Source organism: Muntiacus reevesi, chromosome 3, assembly GCF_963930625.1.
Source record: "Muntiacus reevesi chromosome 3, mMunRee1.1, whole genome shotgun sequence".
Lineage (NCBI taxonomy): Eukaryota > Metazoa > Chordata > Mammalia > Artiodactyla > Cervidae > Muntiacus > Muntiacus reevesi.
In genome coordinates this window covers 58,311,559-58,338,143 of record NC_089251.1, presented here as the reverse complement: position 1 = coordinate 58,338,143, position 26,585 = coordinate 58,311,559, and the positions used below count along the sequence as shown (strand labels likewise).

Genomic DNA, 26,585 nt, shown 5'->3' with positions numbered 1-26,585 from the left:
TATGTTCTCTTCTCCTGTCTCCTGTCTGAACCATTTCTCTCCCCCTAAATGTGAATGGACAGTTCAGTTTTTAAGGCGATTATCTGGGAGAGGCACAGCCAGGCAAGATCCACGTGATGGACTCTCACAGCTCGTCCTCTGCACACTCCCCCTCCCATCCTGGTCCCTTCTGCTCCCTGACAGCTGGTCTCTGTCCCTGCCTCTCTGTGTCCTCCACGAATTTGACCTCTTAACTCTTCAAACTCACGCCACTCCCAGAAGAGTGAAGCTAGATTACCTTTCTGTGCCCTGTGCCTTTTCAGGTCTTTCTGAGGCTTAAAACACACCTCACTGTAGAACAGGGTTTCCCCGGTAGCTTAGATGGTAAAGAATCCACTTGCATTATAAGAGACCAGAGTTTGATCTCTGGGTCAGGAAAATCCCCTGGAGAAGGAAATGACAACCCACTCCAGTATCCTTGCCTGGAGAATCCCATGGACAGAGGAGCCTGGTGGGTTACAGTCCATAGGGTTGCAAAGAGTCAAATATGACTGAGCAACTAACACTTTCAGTATAGAACACCCGCTTTTAAAAACTGGGGCATTTGCTGCAGTGATCAATTAATTTGAAGTTTCTACATAATCAGTTAGAGATGCACCCACTGCCTGGCCTCCTCAGTTTGTTCACCTTAACTCTAGATGGAGGCTGTTTTGAGGGGGCATAGTTTAGACAGAGAACTGGTCCAGGAGTGCTAGCATCCTACCTTTGGCCCTGGTGCCCACCCTGATTACCTCTCAGTGCCTGGAGGCCACCCCACTTTCGCCCCAGGTCAGCAGTTCATAGAGTGTGTGACCTTGCACTTGGAGTCCCCAAGACTCTTTCAGGGGTTCACGAGGTGAGAACTATTTTCATTATAGTACTCACAGATCTTTTTAGCTGCTGACAATTGAACAGGATGATGCAGGAGCAGCAGTGAATAAACAGATCAAAGCAGTGGTACCCAATGATACTAGCCTTCATAGAATGCTTTGCTGCCAAGTTTAACAGTAACAGGAAAGGGTGCCAGTTCCGAGTATGGATGTCCTTGATGAAGCAGTAAATGATTGGTTTTATTAGATTTCAGTCTTTGAAGTACATGTGTTTTTAAGACCAAACGGGAAATAACATGAAAGCATTTCTGCAAACCAGCCCCCAGTGGAAAAGCACTCTTGTGATTGAGCTGTGAGTGGAATTAGTCCCTTTTGTCACGAAACAGTTATACTTGGGACAGATGACTAATAGACAGACATACTTAATTTAGACTTGGACATTTGGCAGGTATTTTCTCAAAAGGGAAGTAAGTAAGCCTGTCACTTTTAGGAACATAACCAATAGTATTTATTGCCAGTGACAAAGCTTTCAACCATGAGCTCAGAAGCTCCCCAAACTTAAAAAGTGATGATATCCATGGTGATATATATGATATTTGATACTTTATAATGAAATGCATAGATATTTGAAAGATCTGCATGACTTAATGAGCTGATAGTTTCCAAATGATGCTTATACAGTGTTACAAACTATATATGGGTCAATCATTTTTTTAAAAGTTGAAATATAGTTGATGTACAATTTTGTGTTAGTTTCTGGTGTACATTAAAGTGATTCAGTTATCATACATATGCTCTTTTTCAGGGTCGTTTCCATTATAGGTTATTACAAGGTATTGAATATGGTTCCCTGTACTATGCAGTAGGTCCTTATTAGTTATCTATTTTATATGCAGTACTATCTATCTGTTAATCTCAAACTCCTAATTTGTCCCTTCCCTACCCATTTTCCCTTTGGTAACCATAAGCTTGCTTTCCATGTTTGTGAGTCTGTTTGTGTTTTACAAATAAGTTCATTTGTCATCATTTTTTAACACTCCACATATAAATATCATAGATTTGTCTTTTTCTGTCTGACTTTCTTCACTTAGTATGATAATCTCTAGGTCCATCCGTGTTGCTGCAAAATGGCATTTTTCGTTCTTTTTTATGGCTGAGTAGTATTCCATTGTATAGATGTACCACATCTTTTTCTGTTTTTCTGTTGATGGACACTCAGGTTGCTTCCATGTCTTGGCTATTGTAAACAGTGCTGCTGTGAACATTGGGGTACATGTATCTTTTCAAATTAGTTTTTTTCTGACATATGCCCAGGATTGAGATTGCTGGGTCACATGGTAGCTCTGGTTTTAGTTTTCTAAGGAACCTCCATACTGTTTTGAAACTGGAGAAAACCCATAGAAATTCCCTATTGCTGATTAACTGTGGTTTCAGCCCTGTTTCTAGGAAATACATGAGACTCTACAGTGCAGTCTAGATATACACACGCTTCTTGACATTTCCTGCATGCATAAAGCATGTCCTTAAAGACTGTGAACACATACCAAACATCTAAATATAACTTAGATGTTGTAGGACCACTTGTAATGGATTGATATGGTTTCATGTTTATTTGCCCCCAGTTAGGATCTCATTCTAAATAAACAGTATACCGAACAATGTGTGTGGAGAGGGGGGAGGAGTGTCTGAACTTTACTGGGGTCCAGTTAGTTTCAGGTATTGAAAATTTTGCTTTAAGATATTTTCCTAGATAGTGCTGATTTTTATGCAGAGGCAAAAAAGGTCATTTTGTCATATATGTGCCCTCAGATTCCCACGATGCGGTTTTGAGGTTTAACTCTGCTCCTACACGTGGCTATGAGAAGGATGTCGGAAATAAAACCACTCTCCGCATCATTAATTCCCAGGTAAGCTGGGTAGACTTTTCATGGATGTACATTTTACAGGTAAATAGCTTGACTGGGTGAATGAAGAGAAATCACCCAGCTCTCCAGGACCATGATCTCGGGGTTTTGTAATAATAAAGAATTACTGAGAAAAAATGCAGAGACATGGGAATTCATGTGTGCTATGAAGAGGGAAAAAAAAAGTAAATAAGATCAAAAGGAAAAATCAGAGTAGAGGTAGAAATATATATATGTAGCACACTGAATTCTGTGAACTGTGAAAAAGGAAGTTAAACAGAATAAATCAGGGGTGGAGGGTAGAAAGGCAAAGATACAGAATTTAAGGGGCAGCAAAACACCTCAGAAAGTTCACTGTCATTTGAAAATTTTAAAAAGGAAGTTTCTTTTTTGTGTGTTCTTAAGAAGAATGTTTTCCAAAATTCATAACAAAGTTATTCTCAGAACAAACCACAACAATTTCTAGCATTTCAAACTATATGTAAAAAATGGAGTGATGAGAAATTTATAGTGAGTTTCTTACAGAACAAAAGGTATGGTTTCTGCCTTGGGCCCTGGGCTCACAGCCTGAGAGAGAGGTAAGAGTCAGGCCCTGCTTCCTGAATTCAGAGACGCCACTGATTGAAGATTCCTCTTCTGTCTGACGACAGCTTTTCAAAAAGGAGAAGATAAGCTCCAGCAAATTAAGACACCTGTCACTGTGAGATACACCCTAACTTCAGAAATACTCAGATGTGAAGAAGAGTGTCTTAAAACTGAGACAAATTAATGCATCATTCCCCCTCCCCCCCCCCCCACCGCCAACCCAAACTATCGTTTTAAAAAGGTGATGGACAGATGAGATTGAAGGGCTCACCCAGGGCCAGAGAGGGCCCCAGTCTCCAGATCTCTGGGCTCCATTTGTCCTGAGGCTGTTTGTCTCAGGGAGGCACCTAAAGATTCCGGTTCTTCTAGGTCTGCAGGTCATCCTCAATGACCTGTGAAAGCCACTGAGGAAGAGGCTTTTGGTGTAGCCGAGGAGCCAGAGGCTTCAATCCAGAGCTGGTATCTTTAGATGGATCCATTGCGGGCTCTTTTCTTTAAAAAGGAACACCCCCCCGCCCCCTTTCTCCAGATATTTTCTACATTTCTACTATGTAAAGCCTGCCTCTCTCCCTCCCCCAGAAAGTCTGAGGAACATTTTGTTCCAATTCCTCTTTTAAATTTTCACTTCTTGGGCTTCTGTGGTGACTCAGTGGTAATAAATCCACCTGCCAATGCAGGAGACACAGGTTCGATCCCTGGTCCAGGAATATCCCACATGCTGCAGAGCAGCTAAGCCCAAGTGCCACAACTACTGAGCCTGCACTCTATCGCCTGGGAACTGCAACTACTGAGCCCAAATGCCACAACTACTGAAGCCTGAGTGCCCTAGAGCCTGTGCTCTGCAACAAGAGAAGCCACGGCACTGAGAAGCCCGCATATCACAACTAGAGAAAAGCCTGCCCAACAACCAAGACCCAGCACAGCCAAAAATAAATAAGATTATAAAAAACAAGTTTTCACCTTTTAAAAAATACATTTCTGAAGACCTAAGCCCTTGCTTTGCAGTGATTTTTGTATATATTTGCAGATTCTAACCAACCCCAGCTATCACTTCATGGATAGTGCATTGTATAAAGACGTCATCTTGGTGGCCTGGGACCCAGCTCCTTATTCTGCAAATCTTAACCTGGTGAGTATTTCCCTGGGGCCCTGACCCTTGCAGGTCAGACGGCACCTTTGACTGATACATAACAGGAGGAAGTCAGGGACTGAACTTGGACAGGTGGAATGAAACCGATCATAGGCACTAATTAAATTCACATATGCTCATACTGTTTTGACTCCCAGTTGCAGTAGCTCCATGGTGAGCATTAACCCTCTGACGATAGTGTTTTTGTTCTAGAGGACTTAAAAAAACAAAACGTACGACATCTAGATGCTAGGAATGTCCTAGTCATACTGGAAATTGGACTGCTTACATGCTGAATTTTTCCATTGTAGGATGATTATATCACCTTCCCAGTAGTTAAAAGATATTTTGAAATAAATGGGAAATCCTTGGCAGAACAGGGTAAGCTTTGTGACTCCACAGCTCATTATTATTGAAATTGAGCCTGTTACAGGTTTTTCCTGAGTGTGCAGCTCTTTGGCTTCTGCCTCCAAACCTTCTTAATCTTATACAATAGAGGATAAACAAGATTATTCAGTTCAGTTCAGTCACTGAGTCTTGCCTTTGTGACCCCTAGGGCAGGCATGCTTCCCTGTCCATCACCAACTCCCGGAGCCTACACAAACTCATATCCATTGCGTCCATGATGTCATCCAACCATCTCATTCTCTGTCATCCCCTTCTCCCTCCTTCAATCTTTCCCAGCATCAGGGTCTTTTCCAATGAATTGGTTCTTGGCATCACGTGGCCAAAGTCATGGAGTTTCAGCTTCAGCATCAGTCCTTCCAATGAATATCCAGGGGAGGCATGGGTTGGCAGCAGCCTGCTGCAGGGTCGGAGGCAATGAGTCCAGCAGTGCATGCATGGAACCTTTTGAAGGAGTTGGCCATTGTCTTCATTACCTCCACCATAGTTTGGCCTCAGGTCAAGCAACAGGGAGGGAACACAGCCCCACCCAGCAATAGAAAATTGGATTAAAGATTTACTGAACATGGTCCCACCCATCAGAACAAGACCCAGTTTCCCCCTCAGACAGGAAGCTTCCAAAAGCCTCTTATCCTTCTCAGAGGGCAGACAGAATGAAAACCACAATCAGTCAGCTAATCAAACTGATCACATGTACCACAGCCTTGTCTAGCTCAATGAAACTATGAGCCATGCCGTGTAGGACCACCCAAGATGAACGGGTCATGGTGGAGAGTTCTGACAAAACATGGTCCACTGGAGAAGGGAAACCACTTCAGTATTCTTGCCTTGAGAACCCCATGAGCAGTATGAAAAGGCAAAAAAACAAGATTATTGCCAGTCAGCAAAATATAAGGGAGTGGGCTTCCCAGGTGGCTCAGGGGTAAAGAATCCACCTGTCAGTGCAGAAGATGTGGGTTTGAACCCTAATCCCAGAAGATCGCATGTGCCATGGAGCAACTAAGTTCATGCACCACAACTACTGAACCTGTGCTCTAGAGCCTGGGAGTCACAACTACTGAGCCCATGTGCTGCAGCTACTGAAGCCCAAATGACCTAGAGCCCGTGCTCCACCAGAGAAGCCACCTGAATGAGAAGCCCAAGCACCACAACTAGAGAGTAGCCCCTGCTCCCAGCAACTAGAGAAAGCCTGTGCATAACAACAAAGACCCAGCACAGCCAAAAGCAAGTTGTTGTTGCTCAGTCGCTGAGTCACGTCCAACTCTTTGCTGCCCCATGAACTGCAGCACGCCAGGCTTCTCTGTCCTTCACCATTTCCCAGAGTTTGCTCAGACTCATTTCTATTGAGTCAGTGGTGCCATCCAACCATCTCATTCTCTGCCACCCCATTCTCCCCCTGCCCTCAGTCTTCCCCAGCATCAGGGTCTTTTCCAATGAGTTGGATCTTTTCCAATGAGTCAGCTCTTTATTTGAAAAAATACATATATAAGAGAATTACATTCACAGCCTCTGTACTTTGGGGAAGCCTGGCGTGAAAAGCCAGTCTACTTGTTCTAAAAGGGGTCTGGGAAGATGGGTTGCACTTTATCCCCATGAGCAATGCTGTAAGCTCTGCCACTGGCTGTGGACTTGTTCTCCGTGACCCCAGAGGATGCCAGCTTCCTCCGATGAAGATGGGAACAGATTTCAGCCCTACCAGGGGGTAACTTTCCAGGAGAGCTGCCCATGGTGGACTGGAAGAAGCATTCTGTCACCGTGCATTCTGAGACAGAGGCTGGACACACGCCTGGCACAACTATAACTGTTCTCACCCAGGAGTGCACATTGGCATCTCCTAAAGTCTTATCCCGCACATCTCCCAAGCTCTGTTCCCAGGAATCTGGGCGTATCCAGCCTCCACCTGTGATTTTGAGAGAGCTCTCTAGTCGATTCTCACACACACCATCTACCAAGAACCAGTATCAAATGGGTGTTTGCATTTGTCGGCTTCCTTCCAGCCTGAGGTTCTGTGGTTTTAGTTCTGACAGCTTTCTTGCTGTTTTGGACCCATGAGAGTCTCTGGCTGTGGGCCTTGTTTCCTCCTGCTTTAGGAGCATCCAAGCTCAGGGCAAGAGCTGTCTGATCGATGGACGTGGGCAGTGACTGTGCCACTCTCGGGAGGCCAGGCTCTGCTTCTGTTTCATGAGGGTCTGGAGGAGGTGGCGAAGATCCTGAGCTTCTCTCTCACTGCCCCCAGGACTTGGGGGCCACAGTTCAAATTATTCTTCTCAGAATGTTTAAAACCACAGACCCACATTCAACCAGGGACTGTTATGTAGGATTGTAATACAAGCCCAGGCTTCCTTGGTGGCTCAGACGGTAAAAAATCTGCATGCAATGCAGGAGATCCAAGTTTGATCCCTGGGTTGGGATGATCTCCTGGAGGAGGGGATGGCTCCCCACTCCAGTATTCTTGCCTGGAGAATCCCATGGGTAGAGGAACCTGGTGGGCTACAGTCCACAGGGTCATGAAGTGTCAGACACCACTGAGTGGAAACAATAGTACCTTTGCCCGAGACATCTGTTTGAAGGGACAGTCAGCCGGGTAAGCCCCTCCCCACACACCTTCCCCAAACCCCACTTCTTGGTGGCAACTGAGATGCTTCTGAAGACTTTAAAAATCAACCTTAGTGTGTATGTTTTCATATAACTGTTGTTGTTTAATCGCTAAGTTGTGTGGAACTCATTGCCACCCAATGGAGTGCATGGGCGAGCTCATCTTCTGATGTCTTATGTTTTTGACTTTTCATGCCCTTCTTGGGGTTCTTGAGGCAAGAATCCTGGAGCAGATTGCCATTCCCTCCTCTGGTGGACCACGTTTTGTCAGAAGTCTCTACTATGACCCATCGGTCTTGGGTGGCCCTGCACGGCATGGCTCACAGCTTCACTGAGTTACATAAGCCCCTCCACCAAACGCCTCCATGAAGAGGTTTCATGCAGTCATTTATGTGTAATCTTTGTACATGTATGTGTTGCTGGGCAGTAGCGAATGCACACAGTCCTGTATTCAGCACCACAGCGAAGGAACAGAATCTCCCCGTCATTGCAGAGAGTCCTGTGTGTCCCTCATTCACCTCCCAGACCTGGCCCCAGACCCAGGCAACGGCTGACGTGTTTCTGCACTACAGACTAGATTGGGAAAGCCTGTTTCTGAAATACAGGGATTGAAACCCTGGCCATAGGCCATCTGGCCCTGGTTTTTTTGGTTTTGTTTTTTTTCCCTTCTTTTTACTTTTGTTTTTCTTTTGCTTCTTTTTGTTTGTTTGTTTGCCTCTGTTTTTGTAAATAAAGTTTTATTGAAGCACAGCCACATATTGTACCATCTGTGGCTGCTTTCCATGTAAGTATACAGTGGAGCCCAGGAGTTGCAGCAGAGACCCTATGGCCCCAAAGCCTCACCTCTTTTGCTGCCTGGCCCCTTCTAGAAAAGTCTGCTGACCCTGCTCTAGCCCTTCTCCCTCCTTTTACTAAAGAATAAGCACTGGTCCGCCAGGCTGGACCTCAGCGCCTACACTCACTCACCGCTCATCCAGTGTAGAAGTGCCTGCAGAAGGCGCATCCTAACCCCACCTCCCATTTAGAGGCTGGTCCTCAGCCTCTAAATTCCCGCAACCCCAGCACGGCCCAGTTTCCTTTTCACAGTGTGGACCTCTGCCTTGACTGTGTGTTTTTTTCTCTTAGTGGTACAAGAAGCCAGATTACAACCTGTTCACACCATATGTTCAGCATCGTCAGAGAAACCCGAACCAGCCATTTTACATTCTTCACCCCAAGTTTATCTGGCAGCTTTGGGACATCATCCAGGAGAACACGAAGGAGAAGATCCAGCCCAACCCACCGTCCTCTGGCTTTATTGGTATGTGGCTATCAGGTTGGGTGACTAGCGGCAGGTGAGGGTTCACGCTAAGTGAATATACATTCTTGCTATATGATAAGAGCATCTAGAGGGTGTCTTTAGAGGGAAGATAGATTCACTGAAAAGAGTACAAAGACTCTGTTCCAGTTTCTACGGGCGAGTAACAAACTATCCCAACATTCCGAGATCTGAAATGAACTGCTTCATTTTCTCTCGTGGTGGAGTGGGTCAGGAAGGGCCCAGCTGGGCGACCCCTTTGTTCCAGACTCTTGGAGTCACTCGCGGGCATTCAGCTGCCCCATGGGGTGACCTTGCTCCCCTGTTGGGCCCATCTGCTGGGACTCCTGGGGGTGCGGCTCAGCTGGACTGGTGACCATGTGCCTGCAGGTGGTGGTCTCATGGTAATCGGACTCTTGATGGAAGATCAGGGCTCCTGGCAGGTGTTCCAGTGATAGGAAGTGGGAACGGGCTTTCTCAGGGCAGAAGCCTGAGGACTCTCTGTGGGTCACATTCGTCAGAGGCACCCCAGGGCCGCCCAGGACCACCACCATTCGCATGCACATTGTTGATGTGGGACCAGGTCGAGGATGGGAATTCATGGCCACTGGACCACTCCCCGGGGGTTGCAAGGTCACCAGTGGGTCTGGGCTTTGAGTAGCAGGATTCTTGGGCTGAGCTCCAATCTCTCCACTGGAGAGTGGACTTCGTGTAACAAAGGCATCACACTTGGCCTAGTGTATTGTTTGCAGTCAGGTGTTTATCCTCAAATGTGGTCTTAACCCATTTCTTTTCCCATGTTTCAGCCTCTTGCCCTGGTATTGTCTTAGTGGTACCTGAATAGGGTGATATTAAGGAAGATCTTAGCTCCTCTTGGCAGTATGAAAACTGCAGTGGAAACACAGGATAGGAATTTTGTCCATAAAACACTGATAGCAATCTCTACCCTAATATTGATGAATTTACAACCTGCACGCTGACTTGGGCTACACAGGTGGTAACCACAACTAAAGGAGCGTTTATGGAAGTGATACAGGCCCAAGATGCATGCAAAGTGAGGCTTGTGGGTTTAGAGCAGTTTTGAGGTGTTATAATAATATGAAATATTTTATGCAGAATTCAAGACAAAATTCATGACCGCATGTTATTTTCCTTAAGCAGAGCTCCCTCACCCATTTTATGTCATGCCTTTGATGCATTTTGTTTCCAAGGCACTTTGTCAGATTCTAAGATTTTTTGAAATATTTATTTATTTATTTTTAGCTGAGCTGGGTCTTCATTGCTGTGTGCAAGTTTTCTCCAGTTGTGAAGAGAAGGGATACGTTCTAGTTGCAGTGCTCAAGCTGCTCATTCCAGTGGCTTCTCTTGTTGTGGCACATGGGCTTAGTTACCCTGTGGCATGTGGGATCTTCCTGGACCAGGGATCGAACCTGTGTCTCCTGCATTGACAGGTGGATTCTTAGCCACTGTGCCACCAGGGAAGTCCATGTTGTGTTCTGTTTTCCTGTGAGTGAAAGATTACTCTGGGTATCCTGCTAGGAGACACTGCAAAATTCCCAAAGCAAAGGGTGCAGATACGTAATTATATTATAACCACAAGTGGCAGGTTAGATACAGTAATCCCAGCTAACACATAAGGATTCTGGAGCTCCAGAATGAGTGGAACAAACTACAAAGTGTCAGTCTTAGGCACAGACATCTGGGATTAGAATAGGTCAGAAAAACCAGAGTGGACTATGATTTGTCTTTCGTGTGGTGTCACGGAATCCTGCTGACCTAGGGAAGAACGTGGAACAGGATGGAATGATGCTGAGACAGCATAATGGGACATGGCCATACGATCAAGTCTCCCTGGGAATTCCTGTGGCGGAAATCTGATCACAGCAAGAACTTGGGAGCACAGTGGGGGCTTTCAGACACATTTAACCACCGATGCAAAGTTTGAAAGTTTTCTCTGACATGGTCATAGCTGGGGAACAACATTTCCTGTGTGTTTTTGCTGTTGAAAGAAATCCTGCCACTTGTGGCCAGCTTCCTTTCACAGCTATGTGCTGAGTGTTTAGAGTTTTCAGGGACATTGCTTGCCTGTGTGGCTTCTTTTCCAGGATAAGGGGACTGCAGTTGGGGGTCATTTCAGGAGTGGGGGCTGGGCTGAATGACAGTCCTCTGATATCGCTGACTTTCCAGTCGCAGGCATGTCACTTGCTCCTGTGAATATCCTCATGCTCCTGGGAGAAAGGAGTCATAGCAACACCTTTTTATGGGGCCAGTTCACACCTGTGGTCATTTTCTAGCTCTGTCCTGTCCAGGCTGGCAGCTCTTAGACACTGGTGTCTGCTCAAGTGTAAGTTAATTAGGATTAAACAGGAGGGAAATCTCTCCCTCGGTGCTTGAGCCCCATTTCAGGCTCTTAAAGTCCCGTGTTCCCAGTGGCTATGGCCCTGGGCAGTGTGGATAGACTGTCTTCACCACAGGGAAAGTTACAAAGGACAGCAGGAGGAAAAGGAACTTTTGGAGGAGCAACCGTTCCTACTGGACGCTGTGCTCTGTGGGCAGGGACCTCTCTGACGGAAGACATTTGATGTTATCCATCATACTGATGAACTGCTACTACATCCTGTGTCAATTCTAATACATATTATCATTTATTCTATATGTGAACATGCAGACTTTTCTTCCCTTTAAACTATTTCCTTAAGAATTTATCTTAAGGAACGTATATGAGTGTATATATGAGTATATGAGGTATATATGAGTGTATATGAGTGTATATGGTGTATATGAGTGCTGAGGAGAGGGTGTGGTGTGTTGATCACTGTTGGGAGTGCCAACTTACTGCTTTTCCCCTGACTTCTGACTAAAGGCTGTATTTGTGCTTCCAGGTCAGAGAAGGACATCCTTATGTGCATCAGAGATGTACTCTGTGTAGCATCCCCTTGTCCAGAGCAGCAGCAAAGAGATGCTTACCCCTTGTGCATGGCACATGTATTTTTTTTTTAAAGAGTAGAATTTTGTTTTAGCTGTACATATACATGTATCTGGGCTTCCCCGGTGGCTCAGTGGTAAAGAATCTGCCTGTCAATGCAGGAGACCTGGGTTCGATCCCTGGGTCAGGAAGATCCCCTAGAGAAGGAAATGGCAACCCACTCCAGTATTCTTGTCCGTGGGAAATCCCATGGACAGAGGAGCCTGGTGGGCTACAGTACATGGGGTAACAAAGAGTCAAACATGACTGAGGGACAAAACAGCAACATACATGTATCCCCTCCCTCTTGGTTCTTCCTCCCACCTGCTCTCCATCCCACTGCTCTTGGTCATCACAGAGCACCAACCTGAGCTTTTTGTGCTCTATGTTTTTTTTTTAATTAAAAGGAAGTAACATAGGACTTCCCTGGTGGTGCAGTGATGAAGACTTTGCCTTCCAATGCAGGGGGCATGCTTTCAACCCCTGGTCAGGAGCTGAAATCTCACATGCCAGATGGCCAAAAAAAAACATAAAACAGAAGCAATATTGTAACAAATTCAATAAAGACTTTAAAAATGGTCCACATTAAAAAAAAATCTTTTTTTATAAAAAGAAGTAGCATACATCCAGGTAATTTGGATGCTCCACAGGACCCGTTTCTTTGGAACATTTGTTTCACAGTGTCAGGACCCTTCCCCTCAGTCCACTGGGAGGCACTTGTTTGCATGGCAAGAACATCTCTCTTTTTCATCCCTGTCTGGATGCTGGGGGCCTTCTCTCATTACCTGGTACTGGGAGGTGGTTCTGACAGCACTGAGGCCTGGCTGAGGATGGAGAGTCATTTCCTAGGAATTCCATAGTTTCCACATTGCCTTCATACACACTGATAGTTTTGTGGGAGGTGTGTGAGTTCATCCGTAGTCCTGAAGCCTGGCTGGATGGTTCTGCCATCTGATGTAGGAGGCCCTCCAGCTTCACCCCCTGGGGCTCCGGGCTGAGCATCGTCAAGCAGACTGGCCTGGTGCACCAGCCTGACTAGCACTGATAGGGCACTTGCTTTAGCCTATGGTCGACAATGCTTTCATTGTACAAACCACCAACACCCCCTCACACCTTTTGAAAAGGCAGCCTCAATTGTTTATAGCATAAGTACTATTTGTAGACTTCACAGATGCAAACGCTGTAATTTCAGGCTATTGAATATACAGGCAAGAATAATATGCTTAAAAATAAGTCATAACTTCATTTCTTTTCCACTTTATTTTGCATTCAGGACTCTAATTTTCCAATATATCATCCAAACTCAGATGGTAACACAAAATAATAACATGTTAACTCAAAATAATAAGCCGCTTAACATCTCTATATATTACTGTGTAAAACCAATCGTTATTATGTTCATGAGGAACAACTTTTTACATTTCCCTGTAAACAGTGAATTCTGAATGTAGTTACCATCAAATGATACAATATAAATGGGCTAAAAAATTGATTTTCAAGTATTATTCATGCATTACATGATTTTACTTAATATAGTAGATGCTTGTTAAATTATTATTTTATTACATGAAATGCAAATTTCCAAACCACTTTTTTTTTTTACCATTTAAGTAACTCATTTTGTTGAGCTGCTATTGTGAATATTGTCTTTGAATTTTTTTTTAATTAATTTTTATTGGAGTACAGTTGCTTTACAGCCTTAGTTTCTACCATACAACAAAGTGAATCAGCTATACATATACATATGTCCCCTCTTTTTTGGATTTCCTTCCCATTTTCTTCCCATTCACCACAGTTCCCTGTGTTACACAGTAGGTTCTCATTAGTTATCGATTTTATAAATAGTATCAATAGTACATGTATTCCAATTTCCCAATTCATCTCATCCCCATAGAAACCACATTTTAATTACAGATATCTTCTGGAAATGTCACTTAAAATGTCATTTTTGCTCCTTCAGTAATCTTAAGTACAGTTTTCATAATTTTGCATCTTATGATGAATTATGGAGAAACCACAGAATAACTACTACATTTCCATTAGACCAGCACATTCAATACCCTTAACTTTTCACCCTCACCTCTCATTCAGAAACATGTTTTGCAGGGTTTATTGGATAGTCTCAGAAATTTCTTTTACCTGACATGTGAATTATGTTCAAGTGTTACCTGAAATTGATGAGAGCCTGTATTTTTTCCATCACTTGCATTAGGTTCTATTTATGTCCATAGCTTATTTTGCCCCATGTTAAAAAGATACATTCATCAAGGAGAAAATTCTATTATTGTTAACAATTTGGAGTATCATTTTAATATTTTGCCAGGTGCAAAGTAAGATAATTTGGTGTGATCACAAAGTCTAAATGATTAAGTTCTGTTAGACTCTAACACATCAAACACATCTATGTATCTGCAAAGTAAAGGTTTGGGTTTCTTTTTTGTTGTTGTTGTTGCACTGAGCTGGGTCTTTGTTGCGGAGTCTAGGCTCTCTAGTTGTGGAGTGGGCTTAGTTGCTTATGTGGGCTCTTAGTTCCCCACGCAGGTGCTGAACCAGCGTCCCCTGTATTGGAAGGCAGATTGTCAACCACTGGACACCAGAGAAGCCCCAAAAGTAGAGTTTTTATCGGAGAATCTTGTTTATTCAGAATTTGTGGTCATCTGAACATAACATGCAAACATGCAGGTGGAAGTTTGCTTTTTATCCAGGTTTTGGAAAAATAAATAAGTGTACATACTGCTTGTTAAGCTGAGTCATAGACTATGACATTTTATTAAGACCAGTGGAAATGCTTTTTAATTGGTTAGATAATTATATTGAATTATACAATATTTTAAAACCTGTAATTTGGCAAATGAATGGCTCTTGAGTCATAATTGCCCGGAAAAATTTGCACTTTTTTTTCTTCAAGTGAATCCCTACTCATTTGTAAAACCTGGCCAAAACACTTAACATGAATTATGTTAAAAGATTTTTAGGAACTGGCTGCATGCCCATTTGATTGGTTTGGAAAAATACATTAAAAAGTGCCTAAATATTGACCCACTTGTCAAAAAGTCTGGTTCCACACTGAAAGCAGTAAAATTTTATTAGTGCTGAAAGCAGTTCCTTTTGAATAGTCCATAAACAAAATTATGTAACATAAAAGTTCCTTAAGTGATTTTTCTAAAAATTCTTTACTGAATAAGATAGCATGAGATGATTTGTATTCATTTTTGCTCTGGGGGTAATCCTGAGCAGTCCTAAGAAAGGAAATGAAAAAAAATTTTTAGTGTAGCCAGATGTGAATTCCCCATATGGGTCTGGCTTGGGGGAATGATGAGGAACAATGTGATGCTGTGAGTTTATACACACAGGGTGTGTGTGCAGACAGGCTGCAGCCCCGCTGGCCTGCCTGCTGACCACCAGGGACCTCTGCCTGCAGGGTTGACCCTTGGCTGGCTTCTGGGAGCCTGGGTTTGGGGAGACCCTCCCTTCTGACAGGGTGGGTCACTGTGCCCAGACGCTCCTGCAGCAGTGGGGCCTCTTCCCAGCACCTGCCTCCTTCTGGAGTCTGGACGGTCTAAGCCAGGTTTGTAGTAAATCACTGACTCTGCTGGATCCTGTAGGTCCCTCTGGCAAGTCATCAAACCCGGAGGCAGGCGGGGAACTCAGACCCAGTCCCTCATCAGCATAACGCAGAGAAAATGTCTGCGGACCACGTGTTGTTGGTGTTGACGTCACCATGGTGATAGAGCAGCATCACAGCAGGTCAGAAGAGATGCTGCTGGCAGTGCAGGCATTTGTCTCAGTCCATAGTGAAGACACTCTCTTCAAGTCATTCTCGGGATGGTAGGTCATGGGCCTGCCACCTGTTTTTTTTTTTTTTTAATGTTAACATTCGTTTTTAGTTTACCTTTTTTTTTTTTAAGATTTATGTATTTATTTTTTGGCTGTGTTGGGTCTTCATTGCTGCACTCAGGCTTTTTCTAGTTGCAACGAGAAGGAGCTAGTCTCTAGTTGTGGCACTTGGGCTTCTCGTTGCGGCAGCTTCTCTTGTTGCAGCTCATAGGCTTTAGTTGTGGCGCACAGGCTTAGTTGCCCCACGGTATGTGGGATCTTCCTGGACCAGGAATCAAACCTGTGTCCCCTACATTGGCAGGCAGATTCTTAACCACTGGACCACCAGGGTAACCCCTACTTTTTTTTCTTAAATAAACTTTTTATAAGTCCCAGTCCTCAGCCTGTGCCCAGTTTAATACAGAGTGAGTTTAACTGAAGAGTCTTCCAACAGTGCCTATCGGCCTGGTCCCTCCCTGTGTGGTCCCAACCCCACCTCCTGCAGTCTTTCCCCCTCACACCCCATCTCCCAAGTCGAGCCCCCAGCTGTGCCAGGGCACACACTCCAGACATCGTGGTCTACCCACTTCCTCTTTGCAACACATGCAGAAGTTTCATTTCAGGATTTTGTGTGGCTAAGTACTCTGAACTCCTGGGAAAAGTGATGTGCAGATTTAACCACGTTTAATAATGATGTTCAGTATTTATTATATGGCAGAGTTTAAATTTAAACTCAAATTTATGTGTAATATCAGCTTGGTAAATTAAAAAGCAGAGTATACATATGCTAAATGAAATGACCAAGATGTCTGAAAAAATTTTAAATAATTAAAAATATTCTCCACTTGGTTTTCTAAATCTTGTCCACCCTTCACATATACCCTACAAGTTGCAAACTGATTTTTCCCTCCCTTTGAAGGTGTTGCCCTAACAATTTGATGTCAGCACTACAACTGGCTATCATTTAAACACTTGGGGGCAGAATCAGCTCTAACTTAAATTTTAGAATGCTCTGGAAAAAGGCTCATGGTTACAGGAACTCACAAGTTCATATGTGTGTGTGTGTGTGTTAGTTGTTCAGTCATGTCCAGCTCTTTTGTGACCCCATGGACTACAGGCTGCCAGGCTCCTCTGTCCATGGAATTCTCCAGACAAGAATACTGTGGTGGGTTGCTATTCCTTTCTCCAGGGGATCTTCCAGACCCAGGGATTGAACCTGGGTCTCCTGCATTGCAGGAGGATTGTTTACCACCTGAACTACCAGGGAAGCAAGTTCATACAAGAACACAAAATGAGATGCAAAAACCAGGAGGAAGAATGCAGATAACTCAAGATAAGGACCCCACTTCCTAAACCTCTGTCGGTCTTCAGTTGGGATGGCCATGAAATGCCTAGCAAATTTCTGTATTTCTGAAGCTCTAAGAGTTGTTTTAAAATATATTTATATATGAAGGCACTGGTCCTTGGTCCTCTCTGGCTCTACCTGGATCTGGGTCACATTGGGGTAGCTCATGGAAGGGGGAGGGGAGGAGGGAGCCAGCAGAGCTGGGAGGAAGGAGGGGGACTGAACTGGACTTGATGTTTCCACATAGCTCTTGGGAACAGCTTGACTTCCTAGAACCCGACTTGAAGAGTCTCTGCGTCTCCTGTGAGGAACAGCGTTTACTCGCAGCCGAAAGCAGCTTCGTGGCTGTCAAGGCACGTCCTGATCTTTTCTGAACAGGGCACCGGGTCCTCTCTGTCATCCTGTCTCCCCTCCCCCTACCCCCAAGTGGTACCTACAGATTCAGCCCTCACCTCCCCCAGGAACCTTTCTCTGCATCCCCAAGCCCTTCCCGCTATTCCCCCAAGCCCTCGTGCTGGACTTTCCCCAGTTGTGAGCATTTTCATGCTGCAAACACAGTTGATTACTTAGAAATATGCTTATCCTCTGCAGACCAGCCTTGTCTGTAACAGGAACTCACTGTGTGATTTCATGTCTTTTTCATGTCTTTTTCATAACAAGGATTATCCTTTCCTAAAAGAGAGAAGGAAATGGCAACCTACTCCAGTATTCTTGCCTAGAGAATCCCATGGACTGAGGAGCCTGGCAGGCTACAGTCCATAAGATCGAAGAGTCAGACATGACTGAGTGACTTAGCACACACACATACATAATTTTAAGTTTAAAAGGTGTTAATACATCACTTTTTGGCCTTTCAGCTAAAATCAAGTGTAAATGTTAACAGAGGTGGTGGGGAAAATAGCAGAGCTCGGAAAATAATGCTCTCTAGCATAGATCCAGATGAGACTTCCTCTATGATGATGCAGTTTTATAGCTATTTGGAATATTAAAAATAAAAAAGAAATCAAAGAAACTTTAATATGGATAGTTCCAGTGAGAAAAACACTTTTAATATGAATCTTGAACTCTGTATCTCTTTCCTTTTAATGATTTTATAATAATGTTTTTTTTTTACGTTACACGAATTTCTTTGTTACATCACAGTCCTCCTGTTGTAAATCAGGTGGATCTGGGTGTGGAATGAGATAGTATATTTGGACTTGGGGATATAGGTCTGGCCCCAACTGTCCTCTGCTTAAGTTTGATTGCTTGGTCTTTTCTTCTCTCATTCCTGGATCCCCAGTGGTCAGCTGGATGGGTGACTGTGTAATAGCATTGTGTCTTAGCATGGCCCTGGTCCGCAGACCTCACACATGCCACTCACTGGAAGCTAGAGTCACAAGGTGAAGCCGACAGAGCAGGGGACACAGAGCAGGTATTTCCTGCCCCAATTGTGACCCTCCACCCCATCTAAAGATGTCCCCCCCATTACTTCTCCTTAAGAAAGTAGGTCATTTAGGACTCAGGGAACTCAAACTCTGTGACAACCTAGAGGGGTAGAATGGGAAGGAAGGTGGGAGAGAGGTTCACGAGGGAGGGGACATATATATACTTATGGCTGACTCATGTTGATGTTGAGCAGAAACCAACACAATTCTGTAAAGCAAATTATCCTTCATTTAAAAAATAAATTGAAAATTTAAAAAAAGAAAGTAGGTCATATAGTCATTCAACAAATATGGATCCTTAACTCTCCACCAGTACTGTGCATGCCACTAATGACAAGAAGATGGATAAGTGACCCAACCCTCACCCTCAAATCCTCTGCTCTCTGGTGGGAAAGAGACTCTAAGCAGACACATGGTTAGGACAGAGAGACACAAAGACAGGGAAGAAATGACGGTGGAAGCCGCCACCCTTGAGGACTGATGCCTCCGCTTCCCGAGTTGCTCACGGCTCTGCTTCCCCCTCCCCCACCAGGCATCCTGTTGATGATGAACCTGTGTGGCGAGGTGCACGTGTATGAATACGTCCCGTCAGTGCGGCAGACAGACCTGTGTCACTACCACGAGCCCTACCATGACGCCGCCTGCACACTGGGCGCCTACCACCCGCTGCTCTACGAGAAGCTGCTGGTGCAGCGGCTCAACGTGGGCTCCCAGGGCGACCTGCATCGCAAAGGCAAGGTCGTGCTGCCCGGGTTGCAGGCTGTGCGCTGCCCACCAGCTGCCTGAGGGCCCGGCCGGGCTCTGCATCCCGGAGATGCTGGAAGGCACCCTGGAGGCCGTGTGACCTCGGGTCTGTAGCTGTGACTTTGTGCTGACCATGGGGATTCTTCCCTATCTAAGCCATTGAGTGTGTCCGACTGTTCAGAACATAGAAATGGAATTCAAAGAAACAGACTCCAGAAAGATACAAAAGAAAAATTTTCAAGGATAGCTAGGGAAAAAAAAATAATAATGTGTAAGAAATGGGTAAATAGCTCCAGAATGTTGGTCTTTCCTTTCAGCCGACACACCTGATGGATGACGTGGTTTGTACCTGGTAGCACCCTCGCTTCAGGGCAGTACCTGTCACATCTGCTGTGTCATTTGTATGCCATGTGTCGTGAAAGAGCCCAGAGTTGATGACAAACGTCTGGATTATCACTCAGACATGTCCATAGGAACAGCAGACCCCACAGGCTATCCTGTGAGGTGTTTTCTCCACCTCTGCTCCCAGCTGCCACCGAAGGCTTTGCAGTTTGTGCATCAGGACACGTTTCTAAAACCGTGAAGCACCCGTCCTGGATAGTCCAAGAAGAAGCCAGCCCCGGATGGCACCCAGGGGAGGCACTCTGCGCTCCTGCAGTGCGTGTTTCCTTGCTTGACCAGAATCCCCAGGCGCGCAGGAACCTCGCCGGCAGGTGCACATAGAACGGGGCAGCAGTTGGCCGTGGGCAGGACGCCCCAGGCCCCGGCTTTTCTGGCCTCTGCACCCGCCAGCCCTCCACACAGCCTGCGTGTCTACAGACACTGACAATCAGGACGTCCCCATGGTGGTGGTGGGCCTGGGGGGGCGGACCTTCCAGCCAAGAGCTTTCCCCCTGTGCTTCTAGAGCTGCACATCTGCCTTTTCCATGTGTTTTCCTCACAGGTTCATATCATCTGTTGGGATCCTGACGGTGATACACTGACTTCCCGCTACTTCTTCCTACAGTCAGATGGTTAGGAATCCCACCATCACCTTCACAGATCTGTTGTACGTCAGTAACATAACAAAGCCATATAATTAAATACATTTGCGTGAAAGCACTGCTCTTTAACAACAAAAAAAGTATATGATTCAGAGGGAAAGACAGTGAGAGGGGAGAGTCAGCCCAGTGTGTTAGCTGTAGCAGCTCATTTTGTTGTAATCTCAATTTTTGTCACAAAAGCATCAAAAAAAAAATTTTTTTCCATATATGTAGTAAAACAGAAACATTATGGAATACCTTAGTTCAATGTACAATTTCAATCTATACCCAACACCTATCTCAGCGGTCCAGTTACAACTTCTTGGCCAGAACAGTCACAGCTTCATTAAATGTGTTCTTCTCCACAAGTGTGTGAACATCAGGAAAGTTTAGTACAGAAGGTAAAAAGGATTTTTTTTTTCCTGAGCAAGAATGGTTGACAGAAACTGGCCTCTCTGGTCAGTCTACTCAGCAGAAATCGGGCCAGGTCCCAGACATCTCCTATGGCTTATTGCCACAGTGAATTTGGGGTCATTGAAAAGTTTTGATTGTGACAATATTCACTATAAGCCTACCGTGAGAGTCTCGCTTCCAGATTTATGATAAGGGATGGATAATTCTGTCCAGCCTGCCAACTAATACCCAAGCAGACATGAGCAGGCCACTTTTCTCCCTCGTTTCCTGAAGGGACTCAGCCCTGTTCTGGGAAGTGGCTGGAGCAGGGTGACCGGTCCAGTCACCCTGGGCCCTTCCCGGACCGTGCAGGCTCTGACCTCAATTGCCCATGACACTGAAGTTTCTTCACTCACCTTCCTACTGGGTTCCCCTCTGGGCCCCCTTGTGTCCAGAACAGCCCCTTCTGCTGGCAATGAGTTACTGGGCAGAAGGAAATTTGCTGGCGGGTCAGCATAGATTTTCAAGTTCAGAAGCCCCAGAAAACACTTCAAAGGCCTCCAAATACACTTTTGTTGTAACCCATTCACTTTTAAAATGTACTTTTAGTTCACAGAGGTTATAAGAAAGACTGAAGAGGGTAAAGAAAATTTAAAGATTTTGGATTAATTATGGCCTTAAAGACTCTTGGGAACCAGGGTCTATTAAAAACAACGTGGTACAAGTATTTATACATTGCAGGCTGGGCATTCTTCTGCTTAAGAGTTTAAGTTGTTTAGCTCCTTGAAACTATTAGGCAGTTATAGTTGATGTGTTGACTCTTCACGTCTGCAGACAGTGATTAAACCCTCGAAATACACACATTGCAATAAGCAGCCGGCCTCTCCATGAAGGAATTAAAGGAAATGGTGCCCGCTGCTTTGCTTTCAGACTTCACCTCTTCCAGAACTTCCACCCTTGCTGTAAAGAGATACTCCATAAACTGAGGCCATTAGATGATCCTTTCTTCTCTCTCAGGACTGAAGAAGGTCACTCTGTGTCACTTTTTCAGGTAACTTCACTCCATCTTTTGTTGTTGCTGTTGTCACACTGAAATGTTGACCAGAAATGACAACTCACTCACGTCCAGGTCCCAGGTCCTCCCCTTGAGGCTGTGCAGCCCTTCCCCAGGTATGAAGGGAGGGTCTAATATGTAGAGCATCCTCACTGTCCCCAGGGATGCCAGTGCTGGCCCTTTGCATCACCTTAAGGGCGAAGGGCCCACAGGTGGACAGGAAGGAGGTACATAAGTACCCTCCTCCGGTAGGGCTGGCGAGGGGCTTTGGTTCAACTTTGGTCCCGGGTCTGTCATTGTCCACAGTATGCAGGCCTCAGGGAACCCCAGCCCCGCCCTCCCACATATCCCACACCCTCCTTTAACCAACCCTGGGCTCCCCAGTAATCGTCATCACAGTAGCTGTAGCATCTAGACAAAGCCATGCTGAAGTAATGATCAGCCTTCTCAAAGCTGGGAGATGAAAGTAAGTGTTTAAAGCCACCCGGGGTCACTCTGTTACATGACCATGAGCCAGTTCCTTCTGGTGGAACAGATTAATTCCTGATGTTGTGGGCTGTCCCTTAGGGGCAGGAACACTCACAGCCACAGGATTAATTAGGTCCAGTCTGGCCATGTGGAGTGGGGTCAGGATCACGTGAGGGATGGTAGGTGATAGAGGGTTTTATGTGCACAGATGATGTCATGATGAAAGCACTCTCTCCAGCCTTTCTCTTAGAGATCAAGGCACCGTGTGTGGTTGAGGCTGGTGACCAAAGTGACCCAGTCCCACTGCTGCTTAACTATGGGGAGAGGCAGAGCCAGGAGGTAGGGTGATGACCGAGAAACACGTGGCTGAGTGCACAGGCCACATAGTGTCTGAATATATTCAACCAGATTCCCTGTGTCAACTTCTCACTTTCTGATTGTTTAGGACTCTTACCCAGAGGTTCCACAGCCAATGAGGGCATGTATGTAGAAATTCAGTGCTTAGGGAAAGTGTGCCTGAGTTCACACTTGTGTGTTATACTCCAGATATTTCCATCATGAAATTATTCTGCATGTGTCTGTGTGTCTGTCTCTCAGGCATTATTTATACACTGGTAAATGAAAGATATTAATCTGTTGAGGGAATAAATTATAAGTTCTGATTCTTGCTTTATTAAGTAGCTGAAGCCTTTTAGTAAGAAGAAATCCAGAAAATTTCTTTATGAGCTCAGGCTAATGGAATTTAAAGAATGAAAGATACTGATATAGTTCTGATTCTTGTTATAACAAGTGTGCATGTAGATATAGTTATATAATTGTATATATACATATCTACACACATGGTTGCTTTTCAACTGTTCTTTTTTTCATCAAACTTTATTTCTAAAACTTTGACAATAAATTTTTTTTAATTATTCTAACACCAGTTTTTTAAGAAAAGTAAGCAGTTGTTATATGTCTTTCTGTGAAACAAAAAAATCCAGTTTTCCCATGCACTCATATTTCACACCTTCTGGCTACATTAAAAAATATGGCAGAAATATTTACAAGGTGCTCTGAGGGTAGAACTACAACCTAAAAGTTATGTCCTCATCAGAAACCTAACTGAAGTCTGATCTTTGATGGGAAGTTGATCTAGAATTCATGGTTTTTGCAAGATTAGGGGAAGAAATGCTTTTTTGGTTCTATGGGAAATAGTCTCCTAGCTTAGGTTTCACACAAATTAACTGCATCAGAACTGTTAAAACCTAACATTTATGACACCACACATCGTGTTATATTCTAGATAAAAAATCCTTGTGAAATTTTTCTTGGAAAAAAAATCCTTGAAAACCAGTCAACTTTTTTAACAGCTTTGGGAATTTTTTTGTATGATACTTTTTAAAATGAAATGTGTACTCTTCAAAACGAATTAAGGCTTGATGTTTTCCAGGAGTCACCTTTTAAACGTGTTTGTACACAGTTTAACACTTTGATATTTTCTAGTTTGGTTTTGTATATTTTTATGTGTACACAATGTACAGACTTTTTTCCCTGTAAATAAAACATGTTTTCATTTGTCTAGATGCGTCTCTGTTTTAATTTGTAGAAGTTGCACAAAACAATGAATGAAGGGCAAAATCATGAGGCGTCTCAAGAAAAAAATGGCACAGAGCCGAAATCTAATGGGAAGATTGCAAAAGGAGTAAGAACAGTAAGACTTCCCTCTCTGAACCTGGACACACCCAGCCTGAAACAGAGGTAGGGCCAGTGGTCCTCACCAGAGGGTTACCTGCCAGACCGAGAGAATGGGCGTGGACATTCAGGGGAGTGACAGCGCTAGGCACTCCATGCCATGCTCAGGAAACCCCAAGTGCACAGAATCTGGCAGGAGGGAAGCCCTCCAGCACAAAAGGCAAAATTAGGCAGATGGGTCCTAATGTTACTTATAGGCCAGCACGTTGGTTACTTTATTGTCACCAGTATGACAGAGCTGTTAGTCTTAGAGACTACAAATAAGGACTTGCCAGGTGACTCAGTGGTAAAGAACCTGTCTGCCAATGCAGGAAACATAGGAGATGCAGGTTCGATCCCTGGGTTGGGAAGATTCCCTGGAGGAGGGCATGGCAATCCACTCCAGTATTCTTGCCTGGAGAATCCCATGGACACAGGAGCCTGGTGGGCTATGGTGCATGGGTTGCAAAGAGTTAGACACAGCTAAGCAGCTTAGGATGCATGCACACACGACAAATGAATGATTAGAGGGAGGCCTAGAGACACTGCAGTCATCTTACCCACTACTATGTCACCTTATCCTTAGTGTCTTTGCCCTTTCTTCATGAAGGGAAATCGGTTAGGAAGGAAATTCCCAGAGATTTTCTGGTTAGAATGTGAAGGAATCCTGGAGGGGAATTGTCCAGGGTTGGCTGTGAGGACTGACATGAGCAGCCAGGGGGTCCTGAATTCCTTCTGAATGATGTGCTGAGTCACAGGGGACCCACACTGTAGCTCGCCATCAGTTTTCTTCCCCCACAAGATGCAAGATGCCAGCTTCCAGGTCATTGAAATGCAGGCCCAATTCGGGAAGATTAGAGCTGGGGCCCTGCAAGGATGCTGAGATGAGGTGGCCCGGAACAAAGATGAGGCCAAAGAGCAGGAAGCAGGAGGCCAACTCCACCTGCCTCAGGCTAGAGGTGCTGGGGGAGACAGCCCTGGGCGCTCCATGCTGTGCTTACAAAACCCCAGCTGTACAGAATCCAGCAGGAGGGAAGCCCTCTGACAGCAAACCTCCAGTGACCCCTCATCTGAGCAGGGGTTGGCAAACTGCAGCCTGCAGCCTCCTTTTGTCAGTAAAGTTTTATTGGGCTGCACCACACTCATGTGTTGACGTCTTAGCCATGACTGCTCCATACAGAACCGAGTAGTTGCTTCAGAGACCTAATAGCCACCAATCCTAAAATATGTTTTATCTGGTCCTTTACAGAAAGGATCTGTGGAGTCTCAATTTTAGATACAAAATACAAGAGCTCGTTAGGCAAGCATTGTGTTAACGGCAGGCAAGTGGTCCTCCCAAACCACCTTCTAAAGTAGTCATAATATTAGCTTCAGGAATATTGGGGTTACAGAGGTTAATTCACCAGCCTGCAACCCCACAGCCAGGAAGTGGCGGAGTCCAGCTTGCAGTCCCCATCTGACTCAAAGCCTCTGCTTGGAACTCTTAGGTCAGGCTTTCTTTTTCTTTTCAATATTTATATATTTATTTGGTTGCCCTCGTTCCTAGTTCCTAGAGTGTGAAGTCTCAGTTACTGGCATGTGGGATCTAGTTCCTTGACTAAGGATCGAAACTGGGCCCCCTGCACTGGGAGCATGGAGTCTTAAGCCACTGAACCACCAGGGAAGTCCTGTGTCAGACTTTTTAGAGACTTCTCTCCCTGAGACAATACTCTGCTGCTCAAATACCCGCCAAACTCCCCACATACCCTGTGGGCTCAACTCTGGAGCCTCATTTTGCTTGAATATTTTGAGAAATTGTGCTTTGAAATTTATGGAGAGAACAGTTCCCTAAATCCCTGAACTGCGTGTGTCAAGTGCAATTTCTACTTCCTGATTAGCAGCCCACCATTGTGTTTATCACAGCCCAGTGGAAGGAGTAGGTCTCATATGCAAAGAGAAAGCCAACATCCCATAAACTCCCCCAAACACATACACACCTCCCATCCTAACTCCTTGGTGTTGTGCTGGAGAAACCACCTTGAAGAATGAGACACTATGTGTGAAACGATCACAAAAGTCAAAGGAACAGAAAAATCAATGGATATAAGGGGAATTTGTAGAGACTGGTAGGCAAAATAACTTAACAAAAATGAGAAATCTGGAAGTGAGAGGGAAACTGAAGAGGGAAGGGATATATGTATATGTATAGCTGATTCACTTTACTGTACAGCAGGAGCTAACACAACATTGTAAAGCAATTATACTGCAATAAAAAAAAAAAAAATAGAAAACTGGTATGCTGCAGGAGCAAGATCTAATCCAAGCTTCTAGTTTCCCAGCCTTTGTTCACTTTGTTGTGCTGCCTCAGTGTTACTGGCCTCCCCACCCACCTCTGAGCTACTAGGCCCACTGGACCGCTGCACTTGATGGCTGCTGTTGTTATTGTCTAGTGACTAAGTTGTGTCCGACTCTTTGTGACCCCTTGACTGTAGCCCACCAGGCTCCTCAGTATACTTGCTTCTCCAGGCAAGAATACTGGAGTGGGTTGCCATTTCCTTCTCCAGGGGATCTTCCTGACCCAGGGAGAGAAACCACATCTCCTTGACAATCTGCATTGTCAAGCAGATTCTTTAGCATCTGAGCCACTAGGGAAGACCTTTATGTCATACATAAATACATACATGACTTAAAAATAATTTTAAGTGCCCAAATAATTAGAACTGGTGATTATCTCTGCATGGTGAGAAAATGAGGAGTTTATATTATCCTGATACTTTATACATTTTTGAAAGATCTGTAAACATAACAACAAAAAACAAATTTTAACAATATTCAGGAGGTCTTGTGGTCTAGTGGGAAGAGATGAGCTTCGACAGTGTGGCTGGTCAGAGAAGAG

General features: G+C 44.7%; 1 protein-coding gene across 2 annotated transcripts in view; it reads left to right on the top strand.

Moving 5' to 3' along the window:
• ST6GAL2 (ST6 beta-galactoside alpha-2,6-sialyltransferase 2) overlaps positions 1 to 23,548 on the top strand; it is a 55,295-nt gene extending 31,747 nt beyond the window's left edge. For both annotated transcript variants that reach the window (XM_065929191.1, XM_065929190.1), the window contains exons 3-6: positions 2,658 to 2,755; positions 4,365 to 4,466; positions 8,592 to 8,766; positions 18,849 to 23,548. In XM_065929191.1, coding sequence (XP_065785263.1) covers positions 2,658 to 2,755; positions 4,365 to 4,466; positions 8,592 to 8,766; positions 18,849 to 19,102 — 629 coding nt within the window. In that variant the 3' untranslated portion in view covers positions 19,103 to 23,548. The remainder of the gene's footprint in view (positions 1 to 2,657; positions 2,756 to 4,364; positions 4,467 to 8,591; positions 8,767 to 18,848) is intronic.
• The last annotated feature ends 3,037 nt before the right edge of the window (positions 23,549 to 26,585 follow it).